General features: G+C 49.1%; 1 protein-coding gene across 1 annotated transcript in view; it reads left to right on the top strand.

Annotated features, from left to right (window-relative positions):
- Positions 1-16,961, top strand: part of INCENP (inner centromere protein) — a 177,055-nt gene that overhangs the window by 137,535 nt on the left and 22,559 nt on the right. The window contains exon 12 of the mRNA XM_063944393.1: positions 24-144. Coding sequence (XP_063800463.1) covers positions 24-144 — 121 coding nt within the window. The remainder of the gene's footprint in view (positions 1-23; positions 145-16,961) is intronic.

The raw sequence follows: 16,961 nt of genomic DNA, 5'->3' as shown, positions 1-16,961 counted from the left end.
CACTTGTTTTAACCTTATTTTAGGAGGAGGGAGGAACGTTTGCGTAAGGTGTTGCAGGCACGTGAGAGAGTAGAACAGATGGAGGAAGAGAAAAAGAAAAAAATGGAACAAAAATATGCTCAAATAGATGAGAAGAGTGAGAAGGTAAGTGTTATGAGTTCTGGGCTCTGTTTTCTCTGGGACTTGGTGCAGAATATTATGATGAATGGAACGTCATAATTTCTCTATCGTCCTAGTGGATGCTGGGGTTCCTGAAAGGACCATGGGGAATAGCGGCTCCGCAGGAGACAGGGCACAAAAAGTAAAGCTTTAGGATCAGGTGGTGTGCACTGGCTCCTCCCCCTATGACCCTCCTCCAAGCCTCAGTTAGATTTTTGTGCCCGGCCGAGAAGGGTGCAATCTAGGTGGCTCTCCTAAAGAGCTGCTTAGAAAAGTTTAGCTTAGGTTTTTTATTTTACAGTGAGTCCTGCTGGCAACAGGATCACTGCAACGAGGGACTTAGGGGAGAAGAAGTGAACTCACCTGCGTGCAGGATGGATTGGCTTCTTTGGCTACTGGACATTAGCTCCAGAGGGACGATCACAGGTACAGCCTGGATGGTCACCGGAGCCTCGCCGCCGGCCCCCTTGCAGATGCTGAAACAAGAAGAAGGTCCAGAATCGGCGGCATGAAGACTCCTCAGTCTTCTTAAGGTAGCGCACAGCACTGCAGCTGTGCGCCATTTCCTCTCAGCACACTTCACACGGCAGTCACTGAGGGTGCAGGGCGCTGGAAGGGGGGCGCCCTGGGAGGCAATGAAAACCTATTTTTGGCTAAAAATACCTCACATATAGCCTCCGGGGGCTATATGGAGATATTTAACTCCTGCCAGAATCCGTTAAGAGCGGGAGACGAGGCCGCCGAAAAAGGGGCGGGGCCTATCTCCTCAGCACACAGCGCCATTTTCCCTCACAGAAAGGCTGGAGGGAAGGCTCCCAGGCTCTCCCCTGCACTGCACTACAGAAACAGGGTTAAAACAGAGAGGGGGGGCACTAATTTGGCGTTAGAAATATATAAAAAAGATGCTATAAGGGAAAACACTTGTCCCTATATAATTATAGCGTTTCTCTATCGTCCTAGTGGATGCTGGGGTTCCTGAAAGGACCATGGGGAATAGCGGCTCCGCAGGAGACAGGGCACAAAAAGTAAAGCTTTTCCGATCAGGTGGTGTGCACTGGCTCCTCCCCCTATGACCCTCCTCCAGACTCCAGTTAGATTTTTGTGCCCGGCCGAGAAGGGTGCAATCTAGGTGGCTCTCCTAAAGAGCTGCTTAGAGAAAGTTTAGCTAGGTTTTTTATGTTACAGTGATTCCTGCTGGCAACAGGATCACTGCAGCGAGGGACTGAGGGGAGGAGGAGTCAACTCACCTGCGTGCAGGATGGATTGGCTTCTTGGCTACTGGACATCAAGCTCCAGAGGGACGATCACAGGTACAGCCTGGATGGTCACCGGAGCCGCGCCGCCGGCCCCCTTGCAGATGCTGAAGACAGAAGAGGTCCAGAATCGGCGGCTGAAGACTCCTGCAGTCTTCTAAAGGTAGCGCACAGCACTGCAGCTGTGCGCCATTTTCCTCTCAGCACACTTCACACGGCAGTCACTGAGGGTGCAGGGCGCTGGGAGGGGGGCGCCCTGGGAGGCAAAATGAGTACCTATAAAGGCTAAAAATACCTCACATATAGCCCTAGAGGCTATATGGAGATATTTAACCCCTGCCTGATTTCTCAAAATAGCGGGAGACGAGCCCGCCGGAAAAGGGGCGGGGCCTATCTCCTCAGCACACGGCGCCATTTCCTCTCACAGCTCCGCTGGTCAGGACGGCTCCCAGGTCTCTCCCCTGCACTGCACTACAGAAACAGGGTAAAACAGAGAGGGGGGGCAAATTTATGGCGATATTTTTATATAACAAAGCAGCTATAGGGGAGCACTTATTATAAGGCTATCCCTGATATATATATAGCGCTTTTGGTGTGTGCTGGCAAACTCTCCCTCTGTCTCCCCAAAGGGCTAGTGGGTCCTGTCTTCATTAGGAGCATTCCCTGTGTGTCTGCTGTGTGTCGGTACGTGTGTGTCGACATGTATGAGGACGATATTGGTGTGGAGGCGGAGCAATTGCCAAATATGGGGATGTCACCTCCTAGGGGGTCGACACCAGAATGGATGCCTTTATTTATGGAACTACGGGATAGTGTCAACACGCTAAAGCAGTCGTTTGACGACATGAGACGGCCGGACAATCAATTAGTGCCTGTCCAGGCGACTCAAACACCGTCAGGGGCTGTGAAACGCCCTTTGCCTCAGTCGGTCGACACAGACCCAGACACAGGCGATGACTCCAGTGGTGACGGTGACGAATCAACCGTATTTTCCAGTAGGGCCACACGTTATATGATTTTGGCAATGAAGGAGGCGTTACATTTAGCTGATACTACAGGTACCACTAAACAGGGTATTATGTGGGGTATGAAAAAACTACCTATAGTTTTTCCTGAATCAGAAGAACTAAATGACGTGTGTAATGAAGCGTGGGTTGCCCCTGATAAAAAGCTGATAATTTCAAAGAAATTATTGGCATTATACCCTTTCCCGCCAGAGGTTAGGGAGCGCTGGGAAACACCTCCTAGGGTGGACAAGGCGCTAACACGCTTATCTAAACAAGTGGCGTTACCCTCTCCTGAGACGGCCGCACTTAAAGATCCATCAGATAGGAGGATGGAAAATATCCAAAAAAGTATATACACACATGCAGGTGTTATACTACGACCAGCTGTAGCAACTGCCTGGATGGGCAGTGCGGGGGTAGTTTGGTCAGAATCCCTGATTGAAAATATTGATACCCTGGACAGGGACAATATTTTACTGTCGTTAGAACAAATAAAGGATGCATTTCTTTATATGCGTGATGCACAGAGGGATATATGCACACTGGCATCACGGGTAAGTGCTATGTCCATTTCGGCCAGAAGAGCTTTATGGACGCGACAGTGGACAGGCGATGCGGATTCAAAACGGCATATGGAAGTTTTGCCGTATAAGGGGGAGGAGTTATTTGGAGTCGGTCTATCAGATTTGGTGGCCACGGCTACAGCCGGGAAATCCACCTTTCTACCTCAAGTCACTCCCCAACAGAAAAAGGCACCGACTTTTCAACCGCAGCCCTTTCGTTCCTTTAAAAATAAGAGAGCAAAGGGCTATTCATATTTGCCACGAGGCAAAGGTCGAGGGAAGAGACAGCAACACGCAGCTCCTTCCCAGGATCAGAAGCCCTCCCCGGCTTCTACAAAAGCCTCAGCATGACGCTGGGGCTTCTCAAGCGGACTCGGGGACGGTGGGCGGTCGTCTCAAAAATTACAGCGCGCAGTGGGCTCACTCGCAAGTAGATCCCTGGATCCTGCAGATAATATCTCAGGGATACAGGTTGGAATTAGAGACAGATCCACCTCGCCGTTTCCTGAGGTCTGCTTTACCAACGTCCCCCTCCGAAAGGGAGACGGTGTTGGAAGCCATTCACAAGCTGTACTCTCAGCAGGTGATAGTCAAGGTACCTCTTCTGCAACAAGGGAAGGGGTATTATTCCACTCTTTTTGTGGTACCGAAGCCGGATGGCTCGGTAAGGCCTATTCTAAATCTGAAGTCCTTGAACCTGTACATAAAGAAGTTCAAGTTCAAAATGGAGTCACTCAGAGCAGTGATAGCGAACCTGGAAGAGGGGGACTTTATGGTATCCTTGGACATCAAGGATGCGTATCTCCACGTTCCAATTTACCCCTCACACCAGGGGTACCTCAGGTTCGTTGTACAAAACTGTCACTATCAGTTTCAGACGCTGCCGTTCGGATTGTCCACGGCACCTCGGATCTTTACAAAGGTAATGGCCGAGATGATGATTCTTCTTCGAAGAAAAGGCGTATTAATTATCCCATACTTGGACGATCTCCTAATAAGGGCGAGGTCCAGAGAACAGCTAGAGATGGGATTAGCACTGTCTCAAGAAGTGCTAAAACAGCACGGGTGGATTCTGAATATTCCAAAATCCCAGTTAATGCCGACAACTCGTCTGCTGTTCCTAGGGATGATTCTGGACACGGTTCAGAAAAAGGTTTTTCTCCCGGAGGAAAAAGCCAAGGAGTTATCCGAGCTTGTCAGGAACCTCCTAAAACCAGGAAAGGTGTCTGTACATCAATGCACAAGAGTCCTGGGAAAAATGGTGGCTTCTTACGAAGCGATTCCATTCGGCAGATTCCACGCAAGAATTTTCCAAAGGGATCTGTTGGACAAATGGTCAGGGTCGCATCTTCAGATGCACCTACGGATAACCCTGTCTCCAAGGACAAGGGTGTCTCTTCTGTGGTGGTTGCAGAGTGCTCATCTATTGGAGGGCCGCAGATTCGGCATACAGGATTGGATCCTGGTGACCACGGACGCCAGCCTGAGAGGCTGGGGAGCAGTCACACATGGAAGAAACTTCCAGGGAGTATGGACGAGCCTGGAAACGTCTCTTCACATAAACATTCTGGAACTAAGAGCAATATACAATGCTCTAAACCAGGCAGAACCTCTGCTTCAGGGAAAACCGGTATTGATCCAGTCGGACAACATCACGGCAGTCGCCCATGTGAACAGACAGGGCGGCACAAGAAGCAGGAGGGCAATGGCAGAAGCTGCAAGGATTCTTCGCTGGGCAGAGAATCATGTGATAGCACTGTCAGCAGTGTTCATCCCGGGAGTGGACAACTGGGAAGCAGACTTCCTCAGCAGACACGATCTTCACCCGGGAGAGTGGGGACTTCATCCAGAAGTCTTCCACATGCTGGTAACCCGTTGGGAAAGACCAATGGTGGACATGATGGCGTCTCGCCTCAACAAAAAACTGGACAGGTATTGCGCCAGGTCAAGAGATCCGCAGGCAATAGCTGTGGACGCGCTGGTAACGCCTTGGGTGTACCAGTCGGTGTATGTGTTTCCTCCTCTGCCTCTCATACCAAAAGTATTGAGAATTATACGGCAAAGAGGCGTAAGAACGATACTAGTGGTTCCGGATTGGCCAAGGAGGACTTGGTACCCGGAACTTCAAGAGATGATCACGGAAGATCCGTGGCCTCTACCTCTAAGGAGGGACTTGCTTCAGCAGGGTCCCTGTCTGTTTCAAGACTTACCGCGGCTGCGTTTGACGGCATGGCGGTTGAACGCCGGATCCTAAAGGAAAGAGGCATGCCGGAAGAAGTCATTCCTACTTTGATTAAAGCAAGGAAGGAAGTAACCGTGCAACATTATCACCGAATTTGGCGAAAATATGTTGCGTGGTGCGAAGATCGGAGTGCTCCGACGGAGGAATTTCAACTGGGTCGATTCCTACATTTCCTGCAATCAGGATTGTCAATGGGTCTCAAATTGGGATCTATTAAGGTTCAAATTTCGGCCCTGTCGATTTTCTTTCAAAAAGAATTGGCTTCAGTCCCTGAAGTCCAGACCTTTGTTAAGGGAGTGCTGCATATACAGCCTCCTGTGGTGCCTCCAGTGGCACCGTGGGATCTAAATGTGGTTTTGGACTTCCTAAAATCTCATTGGTTTGAACCACTAAAAAAGGTGGATTTGAAATATCTCACATGGAAAGTGACCATGCTTCTAGCCCTGGCTTCTGCCAGGAGAGTGTCAGAATTGGCAGCTTTATCTTACAAAAGCCCATATCTGATTTTCCATTCGGACAGGGCAGAACTGCGGACTCGTCCGCATTTTCTCCCTAAGGTGGTGTCAGCATTTCATCTGAACCAGCCTATTGTAGTGCCTGCGGCTACAAGTGACTTGGAGGACTCCAAGTTACTGGACGTTGTCAGAGCATTAAAAATATATATTGCAAGGACAGCTGGAGTCAGAAAATCTGACTCGTTGTTTATATTGTATGCACCCAACAAGATGGGTGCTCCTGCGTCTAAGCAGACGATTGCTCGTTGGATCTGTAGCACAATCCAACTTGCACATTCTGTGGCAGGCTTGCCACAGCCTAAATCTGTAAAGGCCCACTCCACAAGGAAGGTGGGCTCATCTTGGGCGGCTGCCCGAGGGGTCTCGGCATTACAACTTTGCCGAGCAGCTACGTGGTCAGGGGAGAACACGTTTGTAAAATTTTACAAATTTGATACTCTGGCTAAGGAGGACCTGGAGTTCTCTCATTCGGTGCTGCAGAGTCATCCGCACTCTCCCGCCCGTTTGGGAGCTTTGGTATAATCCCCATGGTCCTTTCAGGAACCCCAGCATCCACTAGGACGATAGAGAAAATAAGATTTTACTTACCGATAAATCTATTTCTCGGAGTCCGTAGTGGATGCTGGGCGCCCATCCCAAGTGCGGATTATCTGCATAAATTGTACATAGTTATTGTTAACTAATTCGGGTTATTGTTGAAGGAAGCCATCTTTCAGAGGCTCCGCTGTTATCATACTGTTAACTGGGTTTAGATCACAAGTTGTACGGTGTGATTGGTGTGGCTGGTATGAGTCTTACCCGGGATTCAAAATCCTCCCTTATTGTGTACGCTCGTCCGGGCACAGTACCTAACTGGAGTCTGGAGGAGGGTCATAGGGGGAGGAGCCAGTGCACACCACCTGATCGGAAAAGCTTTACTTTTTGTGCCCTGTCTCCTGCGGAGCCGCTATTCCCCATGGTCCTTTCAGGAACCCCAGCATCCACTACGGACTCCGAGAAATAGATTTATCGGTAAGTAAAATCTTATTTTTTGGTGTGTGCTGGCAAACTCTCCCTCTGTCTCTCCAAAGGGCTAGTAGGTCCTGTCCTCTATCAGAGCATTCCCTGTGTGTGTGCTGTGTCGGTACGTGTGTCGACATGTATGAGGACGATGTTGGTGAGGAGGCGGAGCAATTGCCTGTAATGGTGATGTCACTCTCTAGGGAGTCGACACCGGAATGGATGGCTTATTTAGGGAATTACGTGATAATGTCAACATGCGGCAAGGTCAGTTGACGACATGAGACGGCCGACAAACAATTAGTACCGGTCCAGACGTCTCAAAAACACCGTCAGGGGTTTTAAAACGCCCGTTTACTTTAGTCGGTCGACACAGACAGGGACACTGAATCCAGTGTCGACGGTGAATAAACAGACGTATTCCTTATTAGGGCCACACGTTAAGGGCAATGAAGGAGGTGTTACATATTTCTGATACTACAAGTACCACAAAAGAGGGTATTATGTGGGATGTGAAAAAACTACCGTAGTTTTTCCTGAATCAGATAAATTAAATGAAGTGTGTGATGATGCGTGGGTTCCCCCCGATAGAAAATATGGGCGGTATACCCTTTCCCGCCAGAAGTTAGGGCGCGTTGGGAAACACCCCTTAGGGTGGATAAGGCGCTCACACGCTTATCAGAACAAGTGGCGGTACCGTCTATAGATAGGGCCGTCCTCAAGGAACCAGCTGACAGGAGGCTGGAAAATATCATAAAAAGTATATACACACATACTGGTGTTATACTGCGACCAGCGATCGCCTCAGCCTGGATGTGCAGAGCTGGGGTGGCTTGGTCGGATTCCCTGACTAAAAATATTGATACCCTTGACAGGGACAGTATTTTATTGACTATGGAGCATTTAAAGGATGCATTTCTATATATGCGAGATGCACAGAGGGATATTTGCACTCTGGCATCAAGAGTAAGTGCGATGTCTATATCTGCCAGAAGATGTTTATGGACACGACAGTGGTCAGGTGATGCAGATTCCAAACGGCACAAAGGTGTATTGCCGTATAAAGGAAGAGGAGTTATTTGGGGTCGGTCCATCGGACCTGGTGGCCACGGCAACTGCTGGAAAATCCACCGTTTTTTACCCTAAGTCACATCTCTGCAGAAAAAGACACCGTCTTTTCAGCTTCAGTCCTTTCGTCCCTATAAGAGTCATATCTGCCCAGGGATAGAGGAAAGGGAAGAAGACTGCAGCAGGCAGCCCATTCCCAGGAACAGAAGCGTTCCACCGCTTCTGACAAGCTCTCAGCATGACGCTGAGACCGTACAGGACCCCTGGATCCTACAAGTAGTATCCCAGGGGTACAGATTGGAATGTCGAGACGTTTCCCCTGCGCAGGCTCCTGAAGTCTGCTTTACCAAGGTCTCCCTCCGACAAGGAGGCAGTATGGGAAACAATTCACGAGCTGTATTCCCAGCAGGTGATAATTAAATTACCCCTCCTACAACAAGAAAAGGGGTATTATTCCACACTATATTGTGGTACTGAAGCCAGAAGGCTAGGTGAGACCTATTCTAAATCTAAAAAAATTTGAACACTTACAAAGGTTCAAATCAAGATGGAGTCACTCAGCGCAGTGATAACGAACCGGGAAGAAGGGGACTATATGGTGTCCCGAGACATCAGGGATGCTTACCTCCATGTCCCAAATTTGCCCTTATCACTAAGGGTACCTCAGGTTCGTGGTACAGAACTGTCACTATCAGTTTCAGACGCTGCCGTTTGGATTGTCCACGGCACCCCGGGTCTTTACCAAGGTAATGGCCGAAATGATGGTTCTTCTTCGAAGAAAAGGCGTCTTAATTATCCCCTACTTGGACGATCTCCTGATAAGGGCAAAGTCCAGGGAACAGTTGGAGGTCTGAGTAGCACTATCTCGGATACTGTTACAACAGCAGGGGTGGATTCTAAATATTCCAAAATCGCAGCTGATCCCGACAACAAGTCTCCTGTGCTTAGGGATGATTCTGGACACAGTCCAGAAAAAGGTGTTTCTCCCGGAAGAGAAAGCCAGGGAGTTATCCGAGCTAGTCAGGAACCTCCTAAAATCAGTGCATCATTGCACAAGGGCCATGGTAAAAAAATGGTGACTTCCTTCGAAGCAATTCCAGTCGGCAGATTTCATGCAAGAACTTTTCAGTGGGATCTGCTGGACAAATGGTCCGGATCGCATCTTCAGATGCATCAGCGGATAACCCTATATCCAAGGACAAGGGTGTCTCTCCTGTGGTGGTTACAGAGTGCTCATCTTCTAGAGGGCCGCAGATTCGGCATTCAGTTTTGGATGTTGGTGACCACGGAGGCCAGCCCGAGAGGCTGGGGAGCAGTCACACAAGGAAAAAATTTCCAGGGAGTGTGATCAAGTCTGGAGACTTTTCTCCACATAAATATAGCTAAGGGTAAATTTATAATGCTCTAAGCTTAGCAAGACCTCTGCTTCAAGGTCAGCCGGTATTGATCCAGTGGGATAAAACATCACGGCAGTCGCCCACGTAAATAGACAGGGCGGCACAAGAAGCAGGAGGGCAGTGGCAAAAACTGCAAGGAATTTTCGCTGGGCGGAAAATCATGTGATAGCACTGTCAGCAGTGTTTCATTCCGGGAATGGAAACTGGGAAGCAGACTTCCTCAGTAGGCACGACCTCCACCCGGCAGAGTGGGAACTTCATGGGGAAGTTTTCCACATGATTGTAAACCGTTGGGAATTACCAAAGGTGGACATGATGGCGTCCCGTCTGAACAAAAAACGGGACAGGTATTGCGCCAGGTTAAGAGACCCTCAGGCAATAGCTGTGGACGTTCTGGTAACACCGTGGGTGTACCAGTCGGTGTATGTGTTCCATCCTCTGCTTTTCATACCTAAGGTACTGAGAATTATAAGACGTAGAGGAGTAAGAACTATACTCATGGCTCCGGATTGGCCAAGAAGGACTTGGTACCCGGAACTTCAAGAGATGCTCACAGAGGACTTATGGCCTCTGCCGCTAAGAAGGGACTTGTTTCAGCAAGTACCATGTCTGTTCCAAGACTTACCGCAACTGCGTTTGACGGCATGGCGGTGGAACGCCGGATCCTAAGGGAAAAGGCATTCAGGAAGAGGTCATTCCTACCCTGGTCAAAGCCAGAAAGGAGGTGACCGCACAACATTATCACCACATGTGGCGAAAATATGTTGCGTGGTGTGAGGCCAGGAAGGCCCCACGAAGAAATTTCAACTCGGTCGATTCCTGCATTTCCTGCAAACAGGAGTGTCTATGGGCCTCAAATTGGGGTCCATTAAGGTTCAAATTTCGGCCCTGTCGATTTTTCTTCCAGAAAGAATTGGCTTCAGTTCCTGAAGTCCAGAAGTTTGTCAAGGGAGTATTGCATATACAACCCCCTTTTGTGCCTCCAGTGGCACTGTGGGATCTCAACGTAGTTCTGGGATTCCTCAAAACACATTGGTTTAAAACCAGTCAAATCTGTGGATTTGAAGCATCTCACATGAAAAGTGAACATGCTCTTGGACCTGGCCTGGACCAGGCGAGTGTCAAATTGGTGGTTTTTTTTCTCAAAAAAGCCCATATCTGTTTGTCCATTCGGACAGGGCAGAGCTGCGGACTCGTCCCCAGTTCTCTCCCTAAGGTGGTGTCAGTGTTTCACCTGAACCAGCTTATTGTGGTGTCTTGCGCCTACTAGGGACTTGGAGGACTCCAAGTTGCTAGATGTGGTCAGGGCCCTGAAAATATAGGTTCCAGGACGGCTGGAGTCAGGAAAACTGACTTGCTGTTATCCTGTATGCACCCAACAAACTGGGTGCTCTTGCTTCTAAGCAGACTTTTGCTAGTTGGATGTGTAATACAATTCAGCTTGCACATTCTGTGGCAGGCCTGCCACAGCCAAAATATGTAAATGCCCATTCCACAAGGAAGGTGGGCTCATCTTGGGCGGCTGCCCGAGGGGTCTCGGCTTTACAACTTTGCCGAGCGGCTATTTAGTCAGGGGCAAACACGTTTGTAAAATCCTACAAATTTGATAACCTGGCTAAGGAGGACCTGGAGTTCTCTCATTCGGAGCTGCAGAGTCATCCGCACTCTCCCGCCCGTTTGGGAGCTTTGGTATAATCCCCATGGTCCTTTCAGGAACCCCAGCATCCACTAGGACGATAGAGAAAATAAGAATTTACTTACCGATAATTCTATTTCTCGGAGTCCGTAGTGGATGCTGGGCGCCCATCCCAAGTGCGGATTATCTGCAATACTTGTACATAGTTACAAAAATCGGGTTATTATTGTTGTGAGCCATCTTTCAGAGGCTCCGCTGTTATCATACTGTTAACTGGGTTCAGATCACAGGTTGTACAGTGTGATTGGTGTGGCTGGTATGAGTCTTACCCGGGATTCATAAATCCTTCCTTATTGTGTACGCTCGTCCGGGCACAGTATCCTAACTGAGGCTTGGAGGAGGGTCATAGGGGGAGGAGCCAGTGCACACCACCTGATCCTAAAGCTTTACTTTTTGTGCCCTGTCTCCTGCGGAGCCGCTATTCCCCATGGTCCTTTCAGGAACCCCAGCATCCACTACGGACTCCGAGAAATAGAATTATCGGTAAGTAAATTCTTATTTTTTGCCATGTTCCACGTGCAAGGCAAAAATTATCCAGTTGCCGCACAGACCAACAACCAAGGGTGCCAACTGGGATATTAGGGTCCGCAGTCAGTGCAGGTCTGCATGTGACCTGGCTGACGGGACTTTGTCTGCTTGACACAGCAATGGCCAATACCTTAGTGGAGCTTATCCAGGTGGCTTCAGCTCAGCAGAGGTAACTGAAGTTGCCTATCTCACTTATCAGTCTGTCTCTGTAGCTCCCTTTAATCATCTATCCAGAATACAGTAATTAGTGGGTCCTCCACAGAAACCACAGTGAGCCCATCATATTGAAGGGGCATCTTTATGGTGTCTGTCTTCTTGGACAACCTCTCATGCTAGTAGTGCATTGTCTTCCTGACCTACAGAGTTTTTGACCTGGGGGAGGGGTGGGGCAAGCAGGGTTGGGTCCATTTCTTGTCAACCTTTGTACAAATGGGCTACTTCTCTTGGTCATCAGACTTCGATGTCAAGGATACCTATGGTGGCAACGAGCAAGGTTCAGGTGCCATGCTTTTCAACCTGGCAGTAATGTAACATGTACATTTACAGGGCTTTTATTTTTTTTCATTTTATTTTTTTAATCTCATGAATTGCCCTACAGTGTCCTTGGCTCATGTGTAGCATGTCTGCATTGGCTCAAACCTTAGAGCATTTACCCTCTTTCCTGACCAGCCACTCATGCTCAGGTTGCGGTGTGTAAGACTTATAAATGGCTTGTCTTAGCCATTTTTAGCCCTGATTAATTGCCTGATCGTTCCAGGTTTAAATGTACCCAACCAGCACTATCCTTGGTGGATTGGCTGCACCTGTTTTTAATTTCAGCCAGTACAGCTTTGTGATTCAGGACTTGGGGACCCAATCAGTTAACTTTTTGGAATGATGGAGTCTCCCCACATGCATCTGTATGAGATTACAGGTGAGTAGTCCTTAATCCCAGCCTCCGCTCCAATACCTGGCTTACCAGTTTTAGGATTTTGGTAGACAAATGGTTGAGGGATCCTCTCTTTAGGGCTCGGTTGAGGTAATCCCTACTGCAGTTACTGTCCCCAACTGGAGAGCGTCTAGTTCCCCCACCAAAGGGAAGAGGTATTGTCTTCTCACCTTCAAGGTGAATTTTAGGTTTGGAAAGTCTGTTTCCATTTCTGGTCCTTTTTGTTGATCTGTCATCTCCAGGTGGATTCCTTATTGGGATGTCCTTAAGTAGCTAGCTTGGTGCCATTGTCATTCCCTGTTTGGATGGTCATCTTTGTCCTGTTTCGTGCCTCTCCTGCAACTCCTGGTGGTCTTCTGGTTCCAGATGCTATGTTACTGACTGAACATAAATGGGCCTGTCATACAAGACTCGCAAAGACCAACTCCAGACAGTAGTAAACAGCATGCTTGTATAGTGATCTGCACACGGGAGTGTTTCAGCTTTCCAATTCCTGCTACCACGTCCACTTTCCAAGTGGATCAGAGGCTTTTGTTTTCCCTCTTTTGAAGGTTCAGAACTCACCCTTGGCGCTAAATTTTTAGAAGGGGATCTGATTGTGCAGCCTGGTTTTGCATTGCCTCCGTCTGCTTACAATTGCAAAGTCTCATATTCTGCTGCCAGGGATGCACCGTTTTGAGAGTCTGTTATTACATTTGGCTTGCCATCGCTTGCCCTAACCCTCCTCTTGGCTTGCTTTTTGGAAAATGACAGAGCCTAGCGGTGTCTAGACTGTTGCCTATTAAGGGACACAGTCAGCGCTGGTTAAGGGTCTCCCTATACCTATATAGCGCTGTGTGTGGGTTGGCTCCAATCTGTGTCTCTCTGCCATTTTTGGGGGGGGGGGACTTTGTCTGCCCTGTACCCTGTGTGTGGGGTGTACAAGCAAACATGTCTAGAGACTGTCTCATATGCTGCAGAGGATATATCTTCTCGGGAAGATCCCATCCCATGTAATCAGGATTGCACTGTTGTAGCGCAGATCCCAGCTAGCGAACCTGTGTGGTTAACCTCTCTCAGGAGAGCTATATCTCAGATTTCTTAAAGGGTTGCAAGGACTGAGCATGCAACTCAGGTGTTGCAGTCCTCTATAGCAGTATGGTCTGATACTGCTCCCTCGGGGACCCCTGTGTTACATTCTCACAAACATGCTCTTGCCCAAATTATGCAGGATGACACGGATACAGATTCTGGCACAGCAGACTCTGATGGGGATGTGTTGAGTGGTACGGCATCACTTTCTAAGGGGGTGCAGTTGATGATTGAGGCCATGCGGGATGTGTTGCATATTTCTGACACACCACCTGAGCAGGTTGAGGCCTTTTTCATGGACAGTAAGAAAGCCCCTCTCCCCTTCCCGGCATTTAAGGAATTAAATGCTATATTCAAAAAAGCGTGGGAAACCCCGGAGAAAAAATTCCAGAACCCTAAGAAGGTCCTGGTTGCTTTTCCCTTCCCAGAAGATGATAGAAAAAAATGAGTCCCCGCCTATAGTTGACGCCTCTGTCTCCAGGCTGTCAAAACAGGTGGTATTGCCAGTCCCGGGATCTACCGCGTTGAAAGACCCGGCTGATCGCAAAGTGGATGCTACGCTCAAATCCATATACACTGCTTCAGGGGCTATATTGCGGCCTACTATTGCCTGTGCATGGATTTCTAAAGCTATAGTCAAGTGGTCAATCACTCTACAGGAGGACTTGCCTACGATGGATAAAGATGACGTTGATTTGTTTTTACGTAACATTCAGGATTCTGCAGGGTTTCTGTTAGAATCCATGAAGGACTTTGGTTCCATGGCTGCGGGGATCTCCTCCATGTCCGTCTCGGCTCGTAGGGGTCTCTGGCTGCGCCAAAGGTCTGCGGATGCGGAATCCAGGAAAGGTGTGGCGAGCCTACCCTATACAGGTCAGGCACTGTTTGGGGAGGCGCTGAATGCGTGGATTGCCATGGCTACCGCGGGTAAGTCTCCTCTTCTCCCCTCAGCTGCACCGGCTACGAAGAAGCCTTTTACTCCCAACGCGTCATAGTCCTTTCGGCCCGTGATGCCTAGAAAGAACAAGCCTTCTCACACTTTCTTTAGAGGTGGTCATGCCAAATCCAACAAGCCTGCTCCCGCTGGTTCCCAGGACCAGAAGCAGGCTTCTGGTACTTCAAAGTCCTCAGCATGATGGACTGCACAGCCTGGAGGTAGGTCAAGTGGGAGGAAGACTCCGGCATTTCAGCCACATCTGGGTGTCGTCGGGCCTGGATACAGGATATTGTGTCCAGGGTGTACAGGCTGGAGTTTCAAACTCTCCCGCATCACCGTTTCTTCAAATCAGGCTTGCCAGCTTTGCCGGCAGGCAGAGCTATTCTTCTGGACGCTATCCGAAAATTGGTAGTGTCCGAGGTCATTGTTCCTGTTCTACCTCACCAGTTGAACAAAGGTTACTATTCAAACCTTTTTGTGGTATCGAACCTGGATGGTTCGGTAAGGCCAGTCCTGAACTTGAAATCTCTGAACCCTTATCTCTGGGACTTCAAATTCAAGATGGAGTCTCTGAGAGCAGTTATCTCAGGACTGATGGAGGGGGAATTCTTGGTGTCTCTGGACATCAAGGATGCGTACCTCCACATTCCCATTTGGTCGCCGCACCAAGCCTATCTCAGGTTTGCACTGTTTAGATGATCGCTATCCGTTTCAGGCACTGCCGTTCGCCACCGAGGGTCTTCACCAAGGTGATGGCAGAGATGATGGTTCTCCTCCGCAAGGGGGTGAACATAATTCCGTATCTGGACGATCTGCTGATCAAGGCATCTTCCAGAGAGAGAAGTTAAGATCCATTGCTCTCGCAACACATCTGCTCAAAGAGCACGGTTGGATCCAGAACCTTCCAGTCTCATCTGGAGCCGACAAGAAGGCTGTCTTTCCTGGGGATGATCCTCGACACGGAGGTGCAGAGGGTGTTTCTACCGGTGGAGAAAGCGTTGGTGATTCAAACAATGGTCCGGGAAGTCTTGAATCCGGCTCGGATATCTGTTCATCAGTGCATTCGCCTTCTGGGGAAGATGGTTGCCTCCTACGAGGCTCTGCAGTACGGAAGGTTTCATGCTCGATCCTTTCAGCTTGATCTCTTGGACCAGTGGTCGGGATCTCACCTACGTATGTACGTCTGTCGCCAAAAAACGCTCCTCTGGTGGCTTCAACTACCACACCTTCTGGAAGGCCGAAGGTTCAAAGTTCAGGACTGGATCCTTCTAACCATGGATGCAAGTCTAAGAGGTTGGGGAGCAGTCGGTCAGGGGGGAAACCTTCCAAGGAAGTTGGTCAAGTCAAGAATCCCTTTTCCCTGTAAACATCCTGGAGCTAAGAGCCGTATACAACGGCCTTCTTCAAGCAGCACACCTTCGGCAGGGTCGGGCTGTTCAGGTGCAGTCGGACAACGTCACCAGAGTGGCCTACATAAACCAACAAAGCAGAACGAAGAACAGGGCTGCAATGTCAGAGATGACGAGAATCCTCCGATGTCTGCAATCTTTATTCTGGGAGTAGACAACTGGGAAGTGGACTTCCTCAGCAGACACGATCTCCATCCAGGAGAGTGGGGCCTCCACCCGGAGGTGTTCGAGGAGGTAACCGGTTGGTGGGGGGTTCCTCACATAGACATATGATAGTCTCCCGCCTCAACAAGAAGCTGCGGAGGTACTGTTCCAGGTCGAGAGACCCACAGGCAATGGTGGACCGTATGTGTTCCCTCCACTTCCTCTTATTTCAAAAGTTCAACAACTTATAAAAAGAACAAAGGTTCTGGCAATCCTCATTGCTCTGGATTGGCCAAGGAGGGCTTGGTACGCGGATCTACTGCTGGAAGATCTAAGGCCCCTACCTCTTAGAGAGGATCTTCTACTGCAGGGGCCGTTCACTTACGGCTACATTTGACGGCATGGCGGTTGAGCGCCAGATCTTAGTTTGGAAGGGTATTCCGAGCGAGGTTATTCCTACCCTGATACAGGCTAGGAAGTGGGTAACGTCTAAACATTTCCATCGAATTTGGAAAAAATGTGTCTTGGTGTGAATCCAAGAGGTATTTCCTGCTGTGGAGTTTCAACTTGGACGTTTTCTCCTTTTCCTGCAAGCAGGTGTGGATATGGGCCCGAGATTGGGCTCCATCAAGGTCCAGATCTCAGCTTTATCCATTTTCTTCCAAAAACAATTGGCTGTCCTCTCTGAGGTTCAGACCTTTATGAAAGGGGTTCTGCACATCTAGCCTCCCTTTGTGGTGCCAATGGCACCCTGGGATCTTGATGTGGTGTTGCAGTTCCTGCAGTCTGATTGGTTTGAGCCTCTGCAGGAGGCTGAAATAAAATTTCTCACGTGGAAGGCGGTCACTTTGTTGGTCTTAGCTTCTGCTCGACATGTCGGAATTAGGGGCTTTGTCCTGTAAAAGTCCCTATCTGGTCTTCCATGAAGATAGGGCGGAACTCCGGACTCGTCCACAGTTCCTTCCTAAGGTTGCGTCAGCTTTTCATATCAACCAACCTATTGTGGTGCCAGTGGCTACAGACTCCTCAATTGCTTCAAAGGCCT

This window comes from Pseudophryne corroboree, chromosome 11, assembly GCF_028390025.1.
Source record: "Pseudophryne corroboree isolate aPseCor3 chromosome 11, aPseCor3.hap2, whole genome shotgun sequence".
NCBI classification, from domain to species: domain Eukaryota; kingdom Metazoa; phylum Chordata; class Amphibia; order Anura; family Myobatrachidae; genus Pseudophryne; species Pseudophryne corroboree.
Note: the sequence above shows the minus strand (reverse complement) of the source record. Positions and strands in the feature narration are given on the sequence as shown.